General features: G+C 53.5%; 1 protein-coding gene across 2 annotated transcripts; it reads right to left on the bottom strand.

Annotated features, from left to right (window-relative positions):
• Nucleotides 1-3,663: 3,663 nt before the first annotated feature.
• On the bottom strand, nt 3,664-16,823 carry SPRY4 (sprouty RTK signaling antagonist 4). 2 transcript variants are annotated; one of them, XM_045284623.1, is made up of 2 exons: nt 16,730-16,823; nt 3,664-8,089 (listed from the first exon to the last, which is right to left on the bottom strand). In XM_045284623.1, the coding sequence occupies exon 2, from the start codon at nt 8,041-8,043 to the stop codon at nt 7,138-7,140; it is 906 nt and encodes a 301-aa protein (XP_045140558.1). In that variant the 5' UTR covers nt 8,044-8,089; nt 16,730-16,823; the 3' UTR covers nt 3,664-7,137. The 2 variants fall into 2 exon arrangements, with proteins under 2 accessions (XP_045140558.1, XP_045140559.1); XM_045284624.1 differs by lacking the exon at nt 16,730-16,823 and adding an exon at nt 15,784-15,852.
• Between the last annotated feature and the right edge of the window lie 213 nt (nt 16,824-17,036).

Raw genomic sequence — 17,036 nt, 5'->3', positions numbered from 1 at the left:
ACAAAGAAAGCATCCCAGAGGAGGTGATGTTTGGATTGGGTCTGAAAGTTAAGACTAACACCTTCGTGTTCAGGGCTTAGGCTTTGGAGTGCAGATTGTGTGGGGTAAATCTTCCATCACCGTTGACCTATGACCTTCAGCTTTTCTCATCTCTGCTGCGAGGCAGAGATCAACCGAATTGGATTGTTGTCAGCATAGTAAATGATAATGTGGTACCTGCATTCCCCAAGTGATGCCTGTTGCTGTTGAGTTAATACAGGTTCCTAAGGACCCCATGAGTAGCAGTAGCAAGGCCAATACTGCAAAGGTGGAGCTCCCACCATCTCACCTCTTGGATGGTCATGAGACACCCAAATGGGAGGGGAACCAGTCGGGGGAAGTTCACCAAGGGAGGGTGGAACGGAGAAGGCGGGAGAGCCCCTGATCTTGCAACAGTTAAACGTTAATATAGGTGTCGGCATAGGAAGTGTCTTCTAATGACAGAAGGAGAAGAGGGGAGTTTTTCAATCATCTCCTGCTTAACAGATACAGATGTAGTCATAATTATCCCTTGCCTCGGGCCTGGAAGCCCAGGTGGGCTCCAGAAGGCCTGTGGTTCCTGCCAGACAAGAGTCCTTAAAGAACATCCATGTAGACAATTGGAATGCCATTTATCGTGCAAAACACAATAAAACCCCAAGCTCGCTTCCTGTCTCAGAGACCCATAAATTATGAAAATTATACCTGCCGCAGGCCATGGACATATTGTTTTATTAAGGTTCCGATGAATAAACTTCCAGCTCTTAAAAATGTCCTCTCCGCTTTCATCTGGCACACACCTCCGGCACGGAGCTGTCTGTCCGTATTCATTTGATTAGTTCACCCCAGTGCTTTGGAAAGTTGAGCTAATTTCAAGTTGTAGGCTCGGGCGAGGCAGCCCGGGGAACTGCGGGAGAGGGCTGGGGCCTGCCCAGATGACAAGCTCCCTGAGGGGTGAGAGGCAGGCTGGGGGCCAGGCAGAGGATGAGGGGGTACGGATGTGAAGTCCCATTTAAAATGTGATGTCTGGGGAGTCCATCCAGAGTTGCGCCCCCCCCCCCCGACCCCCCCTAAGGGATACATCCTTCAATTGGCACCATCAGTGGCTGGGCATGTGGCGACTGCTCCGAGCCTGTGTCTGCCTCTGCAGGAGGGGAACATCTGCCTCCCCTCCCTCGTGGCACGGTTGGAAAAGACAGGATGATCCTGGTACGGTCACCCACTGCCATCGCGTCAATCCCCACAGACACAGCAGGGCAGAGTGGGACACTCCAAGAGGCTGGACTCTCTCTGGAAGCACACTGCCCCAGCTTTCTCCCTCTGAGCAGGTGGGGTCATACTGCCAACCTTTCTGTTAGCAGCCCAGTGCTCAACCCACTATGCCGCCTGAGCGTAGTGCCTGGCAAAAATAAACTCCTCAATAAATGGTATCTAGTTTTACCCCAAAGCTATTTCGTACCTGGGATAGTCCCATTGAACCTCAATGGCTCATGTGAAAGTCTTGAGTATCCTTACCAAAAAAGGTTTTTTCCTTCAACAAAATGTACATGTTCCGGTCCCCAAAAAGTTAGTTGGGCAGGTGAAACCTCAGACATTCAAAATCATGATCATTCTGGTTTGTTTACAAACTGCACACCCAAGAGACAAAGGAGCATGTGGCAGGGCTGTCCCAGTCCTCACCCACGCTGTCCCCATCAGGAAACCCAGGACGAGAGAGCCAAAGCCTGCTTTACACTGATTGTAAGACTTGAGTCAATAAGGGAAACCATTTCCGAGGGCCATCGGCTCACTCACCTGGTCAGCAAACGCAGGTTTGGGAGCGCTGATTGACCACGCGACCCACTGAGCTAAACCAGTGGTTCGCAACCCCTTTGGGGGTCGAACGACCCTTTCACAGGGATCGCCCAATTCATAACTAACAAAATTACAGTTCTGAAGTAGCAACAAAAAAGAATTTTATGGGTTGGTGGGGTTACCACAACGTGAGGAACTGTATTAAAGGGCCGCGGCATTAGGACGGTTGAGAACCACTGGTCTAAACTTTCTGGAGCAGACAAGCCCACACTGAGGAAGACCAGTTTTCGTGCAGTGATCACATGATGAGCTGCACTGGGTACATCTATAGCCCCAGTGTTGAAAAGCAAGGCGGTGACTTTGAGAGGACCAAAGTGCGCCTGACCCACACATGGGGTTTTCTGCTGCCTCATCATATGCATGCAGAAGTTGGGCATTGAAAAAAGACCCAAAGAGTCAGTGCATTTGAATTTTGGTCGTGGCAAACGGTATCGAGGGGAAAACTGTCCCTGGAGGAGGCCATCACCTTTGGCAGAGGGACAGCAAAGCGAGGGGAAGGCCTTCAAGGAGATGGACACCGTGGCGGCAACCACGGCTCAGGCGCAGGATTGGGGGGTGTTACCTACCTTCTGCTGGGATCATAGCTCAGACCCAACTCGATGGCACCTAACAGTTTTCGGATCTGAGGGGTTTAGGAAAGGGCCCAGGCACCCCCACTACTTACTTTCAATAACAGAAAAACCAGTTACTTTTTCCTCCAGAAACGAGCCAAGTGTGTTTTCACATGCTCAAAAATATGATGGAAGGCAGAGGGGTCAAGTGGCCGGACCAGACGCCCAGGTTGGTTGTGTATTCTGGGCACGGGGCGGGGAGAGAGAGCTGATGGGTGTGAGGAAAAAGCAAATCATTAAGTGGATGAGACGCTTTAGGTCCAAGCTACCAGTTTTGTTCATTTAGGTCCAGTAGAAAAAGGGAAATTAGTGGCAGAGTGGTTACTCAGTGTGATCCACAAGTTCTATAGTTTGAAACCACCAGGTGCTCCAGACAGATGGGGCTGTCTACTCCCATAAACAGCTAGTCTCGGAACCCCCCAGGGCCAGTTCTACCTGGTCCTATAGGGTCGCCATGAGGCAGAACTGACTTGATGGCAGTGGGTTTAAGAGTTTTGGTGGCATCACGGCTTAAGTGTTCAGCTGCTACCACAAAAGTGATTCAAATCCACAGGCTGCTCCCTGGGAGAAAGATGAGGCTAATGTACAGCCGTGGATACACGGTGGGACAGTTCTACTGCCCCACAGGGTCACTGTGAAGTGGAATTAATTCCGAGGCAGTGGGTTCCGTATTGGCTTTGTCGGCTTTCTTGAGGTGCACGTGAAGGTGCACAAGTGGCTCTGTCTCACCTCTCCCCCAATTTTCTCACCAGTCTTCAGTCTGTTGTCCATCTGTATTTCAAATACACTGTAGGCTAGGGAATAGCTTGCCTGGGGGAGAGGGGGCAGAAAAACTTAGCAGCACCTGTCTGACCACGTAGTATAATGAAGCTTCCCTCCCCTGGCCCGAAAGTCATCCTGGGGAGGCCAGGGAACGTCCCCCAGTGCAGAAAGCCCTTCCCTCCCTGCCCAGTCTTCCACCGGAGCTTGAGAGGAAATCAGAACGAGTATCAAAAAAATGGTTTTTTTTCAAAGCAAGCCTGATTTGGGGTTTTGCATTTTCATGAGTGCAGTGCGAGGCATTCTGTGCCAACGTGGGGCCTTGCCAGGGGAGGTCAGTGGAGGGTACACACAAAACACAGGAGAAACAGCCATCCGTGTATATTTAACAATATATATTTATATATATTTTCTAGATCAGTACATTCAGTTTTTAACTTGTTTTTTCTTCACAAACAGAAGAACTCTTACAATAGTAGACTTTCTAAAATAAATACTATTAAAATAGAGCTTCAAAATAAATATTCTATACAAAGGAAACCTTCTGTGGTAACTTTTGTTGTGGGCTAAGAAGGGGCTACGTGAAGGGGGCAATAGAGTCGGGGTGTGGCGGGGCGGGCAGCGGGTCTTGGATAGCTTTTCTGTTTGTAACACGAAACCGAACCAACTGTGGGGCAGTGCGCAGAAAAAGCAAGGCAAAGACACGGCACGAAGTTACCAACAGCAAAAAAAAAACCACAAACCAACAGGCAACACCAGATTCGTCATCGACTGTCACAGTAAGCAAAGGTGTGAAAATGCTTACCAAAGGCAGGAAAGCAAAAGGCCGGTGCAGCTTGGCGGATGCCCTGGTGGGTTGAGCTGCCCACAGTCATCCAACAGGTATGGGGCAGGGGGCAAGAGAACACAGCTTTCAGTGGTGTCATCTGTGGTTTGGTCTATTCTAGACCCATTGTCTACCTGGGCCTCAGCGGCTCCTGTGTCCGATGGGGGCTGGTGCAGCCTCCGCAGGGCTGGGAGAGCCAGATGCATCCGGCGCAGGTCCTCCACCTGTCGGCTTGGAAGAGGCCCAGATGAGCAGCCGAGAGTGTAAGTCTTCGATCCCTTTCCCGACACATGCTCTGAGAAGCCTTGGCGATGCCCTGACATCTAAATGAGCTTTGCTGCCCCCTAAGACCCAGGAGGACCAGCAAAGGGCCCTCATGCCCAGAACCACTGCCCACCCCAGGCTGTACAAAAGGAGCCAGGTGGCCACTTTCAAAACAGGTCAAGACAAGGCATTATTCTGCCAAGCAAAGATGTTAACAGGAACCACAAACAGCCACAGAAATGGTTCTCTTTCTGAGCGCCTGGTCCTCTCAATGGCCCTTGACTGGCCTAAAGGCCCAAGGGCCAGTTTTTTCTTTCATTTTGGCGGAGAAGCTGGGGCTGGGGGCACAAGGGAGGGAACTGCTACACAAGAGAGCTGGGAGAACCCACAAGGCTCCAGTCCTTCCCTTTACCACTGAGCTCACAGGGCATCCAGGGAAACTCCTGGGGAGAGTTCTGCAGACATCCATCTAAGCAAGTTAAAACACAAACTTAAGCCAAAAGGGGGGAAAATAGGGGGGAAATAAAGCAAACCAAAACCCAGAAAGATCCGTGTTTACAACTATATACACAAAAAGTCAGGGTTCAAGGAGGAGGGCCTCAGCTTGAAGACAAAGTCTATGCAGGTCGCGGGTCAGAGTGGGATTAAGTGTGTGTGTGTGGTATGTGTGCATACACAGCTTATATATGGTAAATCAATTCTCCACAGAATGGGTGCGTAGACCACCAAGATTACCAAAGTGCAATTTGCCATTGGGTTGTTTCCCATGGGGGCGATTTGCGGTCAGGACACTGGGAAAGCTCAGAGGCTGGCCGAGAGTACACATGCCCTCTGGTGTTTGGGCAAGCTCTGGACACCTATTCCGAGGGCCTCTCCAGTCCTGTCAGTATACAGCGGATACATTCAGTTAGTAGAGTTAAGTGGTTGGCTGAATGCGTCTCTCTACCATCATCCTAACTGTGGCAAGGCCAGCTTCGTGAATCAGCCTTAGGAAACACCGATGCCATTTTTCATGTTTGCCTTTTACAAGCTAGCGAATGTTACATAAATAAAGCCGAAAATAATAAGACCCTCCCCTCCCTTCCTCCAATCAATAAATACCTACAGGTACAATTAACTTATTCTAAAGCATAAGGTGTTAACTACTACTTGTCACGAATGAAAAGAGGATGGATAAAAAGAAACGTCCTTGAGAAGCACTGTGTTCACGCCAATGGCAGTGACCGGGAGGCAGTTCTGTCCGTCTACAAATGCCCTGCCTACACACGCTTCCAATTTCACCTCGGGTAGCTCTTCGGACCCAGGCTACCTCCTTTTACTAGAAGGGGGAACAAAATACCACACACACACACACACACCCCGCCGGCGCACACAACAGCTAGGGAGGAAGGAGCAGACACGACAACTTCTGCATGCAACACGTACCTACACCCTGGACCGTGCTGTACTTTCCGAGTCCTTGAGAAAGGGTTGCTCCGGCCTTGGGGCTGCCAGCGGGTAGTGTGCCTGGGGCCCAGGAGCAGGGCTCCATCCCGGAAGCACCCGAAGCCTTTCCCACCATGCTCTGCTGATGCCCTGCCTCGGGGGGCTCCTAACACTAATACAGACTTGTCACCATCTCTCTATTTACATTGAAGATCCAGACGCATCACTATCCACAAAAGGCTGAGCGCGAGCAGAATACCAAGAGAAGCCCAAACCCAGCTCGGCGGGGCTGCCCTTCTGCCAACAGAAGCTGTGCTTGCCCCGCTCTTCTTTGCTGTTAAAATCCTCTTCCCGGTGGGGAGGGGGGAGTGGTGTTCCGTGAGGTTGTTTGTCCCCCAGATTGTGAAAAATCAGCCCTTCCTGGGGGTGGCCCAAAGGGAAACAAGTGTTTTCTATTTTTTTTTTAAAACACCGTTAGCATCTGGTTTAATTATTCTATAAAAACAGAGCGACTGGGTCCAGAGACCACAGCCTCAGACTCATTGGCAAAATGATTATTTGGTCTCGTTTGCTGGCCCGGCTGTCTCTGCCCACCAAGTTTCCGACACGACCGGAGCAGAGAACTCAGGAGGCGTGGTGGGCAGGCGAGCCTGGGGCACGGTAAAGGACCGAAGGCCAGCTTGGGAGTGGACGGCCCTCCGGAGTTAGTGATGAAGCCTGACAGACGTTTGCCGGGCGGAGCCACACCTGAAGCCATCTCCAGGACAGGCCCTGGGGGGTAGGGGGGAGCGGAGGCAGGGCATTGCCACCTTGGCCCCTCCCCCTGCCATGTACACCAGGGACCTCTAGGTGTGCTATACCTTCCCCAAGGTGAAGGGAGTCAGACTGGGGTGGGGCAAGGATGAGGATAGGGGCTAGCTGTCAAAGGTCTTCTAACAAGGGGCCCTGGCCACTATGTTAAAGATGACTTGTGGGCAGCCAGCAACTAGGGAGCTCAGAGAGTGGGAAAGGGGGAGGGCGGAGGGACGGGCGGGGAAGGCATTCACGTTGCTACGACCTCTGGATGTATCCACATCTGTGTTGTGGCTTCTGAAAAATGAAAGAATCCCCACTCCTCCCCGAAACACCCCCACCATCACCCCACCAGTCTGCCTGACACAAAAGTTCTAGGACCCTGAAATAAACCTCCCCGAGTGCTTCTGTCTCCTGTGGGGGCTTAAGGGGTGGGCAATGGCGGTCTGTTTCCTCCAAGGCTGGGGAGCAAGGGTGGCCCCAGGAGGCTAAAGCCTCTGGCCTGGCCGTGGTCTTCTCAGGTGTCAGAAGGGAGCTGAGTTAGCTTGGGGGGCCAGGACGGGGGTTCGCGGGCGCATCCACCCAGTGTCAGAAAGGCTTCTCGGGTCCGCTGGCCTTGGCGTCGCCCGTGGCTGCCTTGCAGATGACGCTGTTCGTGTGCTTGCAGCGGCAGCCGGGGCGGCGGAGGCGGTCGTAGCCGCGCTGGGCCAGCTTCACGCAGCCCGTGGCGGGCAGGTAGCAGAGCAGGCAGGGCAGCACCAGGGAAAGGGCGCCCATGAAGGACCAGCGGGCGCAGCAGTTTGAGCGAGAGCAGGAGCAGGGGTGGTCGGCGCAGGAGCCCTCATCGTCCTCGTTGGTGCAGTGGTAGAAGACGCCCTGCACCAAGCACATGCAAGTGCCGTAGTTGACCAGGTTCTGGGCGGAGCACAGGCACTCCTGGTTGCAGACCCAGCAGGCGGGCAACGTCTGGGGGGACGCACACTCCTTGCACTTACACTTCCCGCAGGCCTCACACAGCAGGAAGTGCTTGTCCAGCTCGGGTGGGGCGGCAGGACCGCCCTTGAGGTCCAGCGGCTTGCAGTGGACTACCTTGGGCTGGATGCGCACGGCTCTCGGGGAGGCCTGGTCGGCCACGGGTGGTGGTGCCATGTGGTCTAGAAGCCGCTGGTCGGAGGACGTGCTGCTGCTACTGCTCACAGAGCTCGGGCGCCCACTGAAGGAGATCCAGTGGTGGGTGACGTCTTGGTCGCAGCGGGGTGGCATCGGGGTGGGCTCAGGGCCCCCGGCCCGGGTTCGCTTGGAGCCAGTAGCAGGGGGTGCCACCCCAGGGTTGTCTATGTAGTCATTCTCTACGTGGCTGGTCTTCATCTGATCGATGGGCAGGATGGTAAGTGGGTGCTGGAGCCGGCTGTGGGGCATTCGGCTGTCAAGGTGGGGCTGGCCCATGACTGAGCTGGGAGTCAGGGGAGCGGTCTGTGGGATCGGGGGCTCCATGGGGCTGGAGGTCCTGGACTGCTGGAGAAACAGACTCCTAAGGGCCCTGGGGGTGGGGAAAAAGGAAGAGAGAACGGATTCCAGCCATCAGTACTTGGCCTGTCAACACTTCCCCATCCACTCCCTGGGAGCCCAACTGAAACGGAAACAGATCCGAAACAGATCCGAGCGGGCTCTCAAGCATCTCCCAGGACTTAGATGATTAACAAGTGGTAGAAATCCCACTTGTTAAAGCACTTCCTGTGGGCCAGGTACTCTCCTAACCCCCACAGATAAAGTCACTGGACTTGTCACCATAACCCTAAAAAAAGGTCTCCCCTCCCCAACGCGTTCCTGAGTTAGAAAACTCCGCAAGAGTGTTCAAAGTAACTTGTCCGGAGCCACACAAACCACAAGCTCCGACCTGGGCAGTCAGACTCTGTTCTCCTCACAGAGGACGTGGACAGCTCAATTGACACAAAATCGGGAAGGAGACCCATCATCCACTTTTTGCCATCTGCCTAGCGGGGGTTGCTGTAACCTCAATGCCCTGGAGTTTTGTCATCTACAAAGTGTGTTGTAAAGAATCCAGGCACACAGCAAGTGCTCAATATCCCATCCTCAATGGACGAGAGTGCCGGCTAAGATAGCCTTAGGGTTCCCAAGTACTGAGTGCCACGCCGGGTGCTGGTGACCACGGACTGTTTGGGGTTGCTTAGCTGGGTAAGCAGAAGCCTTCCCATTTCAGGAGGAGCTGTACCTGAGGTGTGTGGGGGTGGGAGAACCTTAACTTGGTAACCACCACTTCTAATAGCGGCAACCTCCAGGGGCTCATCAGGCCGGGATAGGTGAGCTTCTGACAACTTGGATGGGAAATCCTCTCCAGGGGCACTCCCAGCACCCATTTCCAAGTGCGGAGCTGAACATTCAGCCTAAATGCTATTTACTAGAATAGCTAAGCCAACCCTGGATCAGTTTCTAATTTCACCGAGAGTGCAATTTTAAGTTGGAATCTGGCCAGAGATTCAACTGCAGTGCCTGACACGGAACCCCAGGAAGTCACTTAAATCAAAGAGCGGAAACGGCTTGGTTCAAATTTAGAAAGTGCACATTGTTTTCTAGTAGAAGTGCCATTTCCTTGCCTGCTGACCTTTACATTCGGAATTCGCCTAGAGATCGATTTAAAGAAATAGAAGCACAAGGCCAGGACCTCTGCTCAAGGGGACCCCGTTTGGAATCCAAGGGAAAATCTCAGGCTCTGGGAAGATTCCACGCTGAATCTTCCGAATCCCAGGAGGTGCCGGGGTCAGAGGAGGGCGCAGATAGTGGGGAAGTTTGTTCCTTTTCTTTTTGGTTTGTTTTTGAAAGACCCCTGGGTTGCTGTGAGGTGGGTGTGGTTACACTCAATGGCTTCCCAAAATCCAAAGGATGTTCTAATAAGGAGCTAGCTGCTCGGCAGCCGCTATGCTCTTCCTGCCTCAAAGGTGATACTGAGATGGGCTTGGGGCCAGGCTTCCAGGTGGGGGGGTGGGGTGGGGTGTCACTGTTGGTCCCTTCCAATATCTCAATCACAGGACAATGGCATGACTTGCCAATGCTAATTAAATGAAAGCAGGGGTTGAGGTGGGCAGCACACGTTTGGAGTAGTCTTGCCCTACACATGGAGACAACAGTTGGACCAGAAGTAGTTCAATTTGGGCGAAGAGTCCTTTAGCTGCTTTCCAGCCAGACTGAAATAAAGAGCTGGCTCTAACTCAGTGGTTCTCAACCTTCCTCATGCTGCGAGCCTTTCATATAGTTCCTTATGTTGTGGTGACCCCCCCACCCCCCCAACCATATTATTTTCATTGCTACTTCGTAACTGTCATTTTGCTACTGTTATGAGTCAGGCGACCCCTGTGAAAGGGTCGTTCCACCCTCAATGGGTTTGAGACCCACAGGTTGAGAACTGCTGCTCTAAATGAAAAGTTCACGAAGGGGATGAGAGAGGGTTTATCCACAGGGCTTGCAGCTGTATGTCATCTATACTACTAAATGCAAAAAGGGGAGAAAAGAAAGAGGCATGAAGTCTTCTCTCTAAAGTTTAATGCTTAGTCAACTGATTTTCCCAATCACACAGCGCATGAACTATTGGCTTTACTCCCACACCCCTATCTACTTAAAAGATGCTGGTGTTTCTTTACACTGGGGTCTCCGCCTCTTGTAAATGGCCTGCTGATCCCCGTGCTCCCTTCAGATGAAACCAGAGCGCCACTTCGAATCGAGAGATGTCCTGGTGGCAGGGTTTCGCTTAGGTGTCTGGCAGGTCTGTCATTGGGCAATCATTTGTCAAGGCAGCTTCCCTCCTTGGGACTCGGATGAGGAAGTCCAATTAGAGAAGGGATAATATCCCCATAGTACAGTGTGGTTACTGTACTATGTACTGTACTATTCCTCGAGGGAATGCCACCTCGATCCAACCCACTCATTCTGAGTACGTGTCCCAAGGCCTTGCTGTTAGAATAAACTGAAATGGAGGGGTGGGAGAAATCAAGCAAACCAGGTCCTAGTAGCCCCAGCCTTGAGAACTCGCCTGGAGAAAAAGTGTTAGCAAGGCCCAAAAATGGAAGAGGCTGACAGGCACAGGACAAGACTCACCTGGTACCAGACCAGGTAGATGATGCCTTAGCCAGAACCTATGACCCTTGAGGAGGAAAAGAATACATGGATTCCTGTATTTTTCCAGAATCCCTGAAGAGGAATGTCAAGAGTACTTGGACACCGAACTGCTCCATGAAGCTAGGCTTTCTGTCTCGGATCCAGGACTGAGATTTGCCAAGAGGGAAGGGAACTCCTCCCTCCCTTCCCCAAGCAGATCACCCACTTCTCACTCCGATTCCCTTACGGGGGATGAGTTCCTGAACAACAGCCACCATGTCAATATTCTGGGATCGTAAAAGGCCCTGGAAGTGTAGGGCAGACTCCCCAATTAGTGAAGTTGCAGCAGGAAACCAGAGTGGGCGCAGCCGCTGCTGCCAAGGGCTCCCAGCTCCCTGCAGAGGCAGCTGTCAACATCTGGGCCTGCCACTGTGGCCAGAAGAGAGGAAGGCGCTTGGCCTGGGATGACTGGCACCTGTAACATCCCCGATGGCTCCAGCAGGCATCGTCCCCGTCACAGCCAAGATGCAGATCTTCCAGCCACCAGCTTGGCAAAAGGCAGGGACTGGTTCAGAATTCAACTGCTCAGACCTTCCCGGGGGCCTTGTGGCCTCCCTGCCCCGTGAGCAGGGGACAGCCCTCCAAAGGAGGGTTCTGTTGAATGTATGCGACAAAGAAAAACAACTCCCTGAGCTGCCTGTTTGATAGCCCTTCAGCACAGCTAAATGATGTCTTTGAAAGAAAAAAAAAAACACCTCCCAACCCTCAGTTGGTTTAGAAGATCAATCTCTTTGTGCTCATTGGGGCACACCCACCCACCTTCTAGTCTGAAGCAATACCAAGGAACTTAAGTGCAGTTTAATATGGACTCTCAGCTTCCTCTGCAAGCAAGGAAGAGATTTATAATATAAATAGGAGAGGAGGCTTTGCCTCATTTAGGCCGTTTGGAGGAGACTGATAGCCAATTTGGAAGACTCTGGACAGAGACGCAATGCCAGCACTCCACTTAGCCACAGAAGGGCTCCTAATCACGTTTGAGGGGGCAGATCTTATGGATTCGGGAGGGAAGGAGTCTTTTGCCTCCACATGAATGTTCTAATAATTATTATTATTATTAGCATGATGTTTGTAGGGAAATTATTATTGTGACTATTAGGGAAGCAGCTGACATTAGGAAACCTTTCTTGGTGCCAGGTGCTATGCTAGTGATCTCCTCATGGATGCTGCTGGCTTCCTTGCCATGGAGATACTGCTTACTTTGCAGAGGGAGAAATGGAAGCATGAAGGAAGATCACAGAGCCAACAAGTCATCCGGCCAGAATTCGAACCCAGATAGCATGACTCCCAAGACTGCAGCCATACCCGGGTATGAAGGGGCCAGTCACTTTCATAGGAGCCCCCACCCCCAAGTCTACTACCACCCCTGAGGGAACTTCATGAGACCAGAGTAGAGACCAGTAACCTAAACTGCAAAAAAAAATTGAGCTAGGGAGCGCTTCGATCAGCCTGACTCCTATCTGATAGGGCTAATTTCAGCAAGGGGTGCTGACGCTAGGGTGTCTACAATGCTCTCAGAGCTCAAGTGACCTCCACTCCCGATTCAATCAATTGTCTCTGTCATGCCTTCCCCCACCTCACAGAAAAACACCTTTCATTTTTTTCTTAGCATTGAATGGACCTCACTTCTAACCAGGGAAGTAGTCAGGGGTTGGAAGATCCCCTCTCCTTTCCCCTCCATCTGGTAAGGCTTCCTTGGCCCCTGAGCTGTTGGGGAAGAGATGGAGGAGACAGGGTCAGAGGAAGCCAGGAAAGGACGGAGAGTCATAGAATACTGAATCAGCAGGATACGGAAAGCCCTGGAACATACAGCCCCGTATTTGCTGCTTGGTGGTCGGCGCCCAGAGCTGGCCAGTCTGACACTGCATGTGTACCTGCAGGGGCTGCAGACTCGCTCAATACAGGCTGGCTAAAAAGAACCAAGAGGCGTGGTAAATGCTGGCACACTTGAGTCGATCCTGCTGCCCGCACGACAACCCCCTCTTGTCTCCCCACCCCCCACCCGACTCCCTGACTTACTCTAGGGATTTGGGAAATATTGGGAAAACCTGAGAGTTGTGCTTTGAAAAAACTACAGGTCAGCTAATGACAAACTGGCAAGAAAAGTTCTGAATGAATGGGCAGTTTCTGCACTGCCTCATTCAGTCTCAGCAGGCTCTTTCAGGGGAGGTTGTTTAACCCTTTAGCAACTCAGAGTAAAGGGTCTTGGGGTTGCCAGAGAGCCTGCCCACCACTCTTGCCTGGTTCTTTGTGACAACCGGTTTAGTCAATTAAGCTAAAACCAAATGACCAACTTCTGGCTTTAAAAAGGTGGCTGGCAGTTATGGGGTGGGGGGAGCAGAGAAACCAGGGGCACCTTGCCCTTTTCTCCCTACCTTCCAGCGGAAGACAGCCTCAGCATAGCAGGGTCCCAGTGGGAACATGAAACATTGCAGCAGCCTTCTTCCCCTCTCCCCGGGCCAGCTCTGTAGAATCTCACCCTTGACTAACTCCCAGTTCCCACTCTTCTCTCTCAAGCCCGAGGGGTTCCACAGGCAGGCAAGGGTCTTGCTTGACATTAGCTTTGGACTACGTAACAGGCATCGATGGATGCTTTCCTGTGCTGCCAGAATGGTGCTAGGAGGTGCCCATGACCGGCTGGCACAGTTGGAGAACTATTGGCCCACTTCAAGGTCTCAGACAGGTCCAGAGAGCTAGACCCCAGGGGGAGGGTTGTCCTGCGGTCACCCAATGAACACTATTAAATTAATAGAGTTTCAACTATTCCTGGGCTAGGAGAGGAAATGACTCCTTCTTCCCCCAACCAGAAGAGGAAGAGACACTGAAGACCACTCTTCTGCAAGGAGTCCCGTGCCCCTGAAGGGCCCCTTTCCCTCCTCCACTAGATCCAGCACATCTGCGCTCCCTCCCCAGCGTCCTAGCTGCCTCCACTGACTGGGGTCTGTCCTTGGAAAGAACAATCGTGATCACAGCTGAACGGTGGAACTGCTTAAGCCCAGCCACATGTCCTGGATACATTCCCCAGCCTTGTCAGCTGTCCGGATCTGCAGGGTGGCCCCAGAGCCAAGAATACCCAGCCTCTTACATCATGCAACACTCAGAGCCTTCTGTGCAGCCAGGGGCTCCCTTAAATCCAGACCCTCCCGCTAGCTCTGGGAATAATGTCCCCTGGACAGTCACTAGCAGTTCCCTCGGGAAGTGTTTGTCCTCCACTCTGCAGATGGAGAAAAGCAAGGGCCCAAGATGAGTCTGAAAGGACCAAGGCAGCTTTGAGTATATACTGAACGCTCCTCACCTTCTCCTCTGCTTCCTTTGAATGATTCACAATATACTCCAGGGAATTGCTGCTGCTCCCAGCTCGGGAGACCCAGGTGTGCCATGAGATGAAACCATCTCCACTTTGGACATTCCTCTTTGAGCCATGTTCGATCCCAAACCCAAATCACTCAACCATATTCTCAGCCCCAGAGGTGTGTGCAAAAATAAGTGTCCTGGGTATCAAGCAACACCTCAATCCTACTCAACAAGATGGTCCCATGAAAGAAACAATCGTGGGGAGTCTACAACTGGAGGCTGGAAGATGGCCCACCAAGGGGCACCTCCCTACAGGAGATTCCAAATGATCAAACCCTAGAGCAACAGCCCGCCCACTGGGCCAAGGAGGGTGGTGGTCATGGTTTGTCCCTCCCCTAATTTTTAAATTGTGTCCGGATCATGCAGCAAGAGGCCATCTTCCTTAGCTATTCAGGAAAGCCAGCCACACCTCTGGTAACCTGCAAGGCCAGGTTCCCAGAGTCAAGAATTGGGACAAAAATGATAACTGGGTGTCCCAATGCTGCCCAGTCTACTCCTGTTTCTTTCCATCGACCCCAAGGCTAGAAATGATGGTGGGGATGGACAGGAGGATCAAGTGCAGGAGAGGAGTTTACATGACTCCTGAGACCAGATCTAGAAAGGAAGACCACCCTCAGTCGACCAACATTTGCCCATCAAGATTTCTAGGATATGTTACACCAAAATCCTCCCCCACCCAGCACTCATTTGGCCTGTGTGTGTGTGTACTGCTCACCAAGGTTAGAACTCAGCCCAGGCCCGCTGGCAAACCCTGACCCTCTCAAGGGCTGAGAAGAGAGAAAATTTGATTTCCCACTGGACACCCCAGTCTGCCCCCCCCACCCCTCCCACTATTCTGAAGGGAGAGAGGGAGAGTTAGAAAGGCTAATTGTTAGCCTTCCCTTTCCCAGTCTGCCCCACACCCACTTGGGGGAGGGGGCGGCCCACGGGGGACACAACTCTGAAAATGTCAGATGTCTATGCTCCATTTGTATGAAGATTCGGAGAACTCTAAACATTGTGAAATCCACCAGTGCAACACTGGGCAGGGCCTCAGGCCAGGCCGAGTCTATTAAGAGATAGAGAAGCCCATGTTTTCCCAACCCATCAGGGCTTTTACCTTCCAGTTCTTTCCCAGAAAGGCCGCTCAGGGCGGCTGGAGAGGTTGGTTGGCACACCCGGGCTTGCTCCCACCCTGCCACAGGTTCTCTGGCCTCCACCTGTGTCGGGCCTCGCCACCGACTTTAAGGCAGAAAGGGGGGCGGGGGCAGGCGGGGGACACGACGTTGTCACTGAGTCTGGGCGCTCCACTGAACCTTCCAGCACTAATCGCGCTGGAGAACCTCTCTGCGCCATAAGGCTGCCGCCTGCCCTTGCCCAGGCCTGGCAATATGGATACCAGGCGGCCAGGCGCCTGCCCCCAGCCCACTTCCCCTCGGCCGTCCATCCCTTAAGCCCGTCAAGCCGCGAAACCATTTTCCACCTCAGGCCGCCTCTCTTGCCTGCTCTGCCCACAACCCCTAGCCCCCAATCAAAGAGAATTGAGAAACCGTGCTCTTGCACAAGAGCAGCTACTGTCTAAATGCTTTTTTGATCGTCTTCATGGAGGGGGAACTAGGCACGGCTCTGGCCCGGTGATGGAAGCCACGCTCCAGCCGCCCAGGCTGCTCAAACCCGCCCTCGCCCCCCTCACGGTCCCGGTGGCCTTGGCGACCCACAATTTTCAGAACGTACCGTCTCGATCCTTCTCTCTCCTCGATGATGTCAAGCTCCAGCCTGGTCCCACCAAGGCAGAAGGGAAAGCGAGAACCTTATCGCTCCTACCACGCAACCTCTTCCCCCAGCTCCCACGCCCGGCGTTATGTAAACGCACCTTCAGCCCCCAGCACAGCCCCAGCGCGGCCTGGGGACCTGGCACAGCTCGGTGCCTGGGACTAGGGAGGCCGAGAACCTGGGGCTCTGCAGAGGCCGGGTAGGGGGAAAGCAACTGCAAGGCAGTTGCACAGCATAAAATGCGGCAGCGGAGCAAAGGTCAGACGACGAGGAACCGCCTTGCCAAGGAGGGAGCAGAAATAGCCAGTCCCGGGCCGGCCACGCGCTGACCATCGAGGGAGAAGCAAAGAGAGGAGGAACCCCGGCCCGTCAGAGCTCCAAGGAAAAGAAAAACCGACTTCTAGAATAGGCCTCTGCGGAGGGCCAAACGGCAAAGCTGGCCTCGTGGGCACCGAGCCGGCGGGTGGGCGAGCCGCCCAGGGCCAGGGAGTCCCCAAGACCCCAGAGGTGGCTCCGGGTCGAACCCACAGCCTCCTGTTCCAGCGCCCTAGGCGGCGGGTGGCAGGAGCAAAAGGCAGGCCAGGCCAGAGGCAAACTCCCGGGACACGCATGGGGCTTCCCGAGTAGCAGCGGGCGGGGAAGCAGGGCTTGGCAATGCCCGAGGGTCGGAAACGGCGCTGCCAGCCTGTGACCACCCCTCTCCCCACCCCCGTCTCCTGGCGGGGCCGGCCCGGCCGAGGGCGGCAGAGAGCTGCGGCGCCCCACAGTGACTCAAGGAAGCGCAAGGAGAGGAAGGAACACCGAGGCGCGCCTAGAAATAGCGCACCCTTTGCCCCAGCCCAAAGGGGAGACGCGTCGCGGCTCCAGTGGGGACAGTTTCAGATTCCGAAACCGACCAGGGACTTACTTTGAGGAGCCGTAGAATCACAAGCATCGCTCCGCGACTGAATAAATCCCAGAACCCGAGCGGGTCAGCAGTGGCTGTCCGAGCAGACGCCGGCCGGAGAAACCGGCACGGCTCCCTGCGCTTCGCAGCGCCAGCTCCGCGCTGTCAGCTCAGCTCGCTGCTTCCGCGGCGATGTTGCAACCACTGCCTGGGAAAATGGCTTTTTTATGAATGGGAGGGAAGGGAACGCCAGTGCGCACGCGCGCCGCCTGCGATTCTATGAATGGGTGGGCACAAGAGACCCCCGCGCGCGCATGCGCTGCGCTCC

This window comes from Echinops telfairi, unplaced genomic scaffold, assembly GCF_000313985.2.
Source record: "Echinops telfairi isolate 266 unplaced genomic scaffold, ASM31398v2 ScPeMD7_7469;HRSCAF=8507_0, whole genome shotgun sequence".
Lineage (NCBI taxonomy): Eukaryota > Metazoa > Chordata > Mammalia > Afrosoricida > Tenrecidae > Echinops > Echinops telfairi.
The sequence above is the reverse complement of the archived record's forward strand: the minus strand, read 5'-3'. Positions and strand labels throughout refer to the sequence as shown.

Excerpts from the sequence above, each read along its gene's own strand:
- SPRY4 (XM_045284623.1), bottom strand. The coding sequence starts at position 8,043 with ATGGAGCCCCCGATCCCACAGACCGCTCCCCTGACTCCCAGCTCAGTC.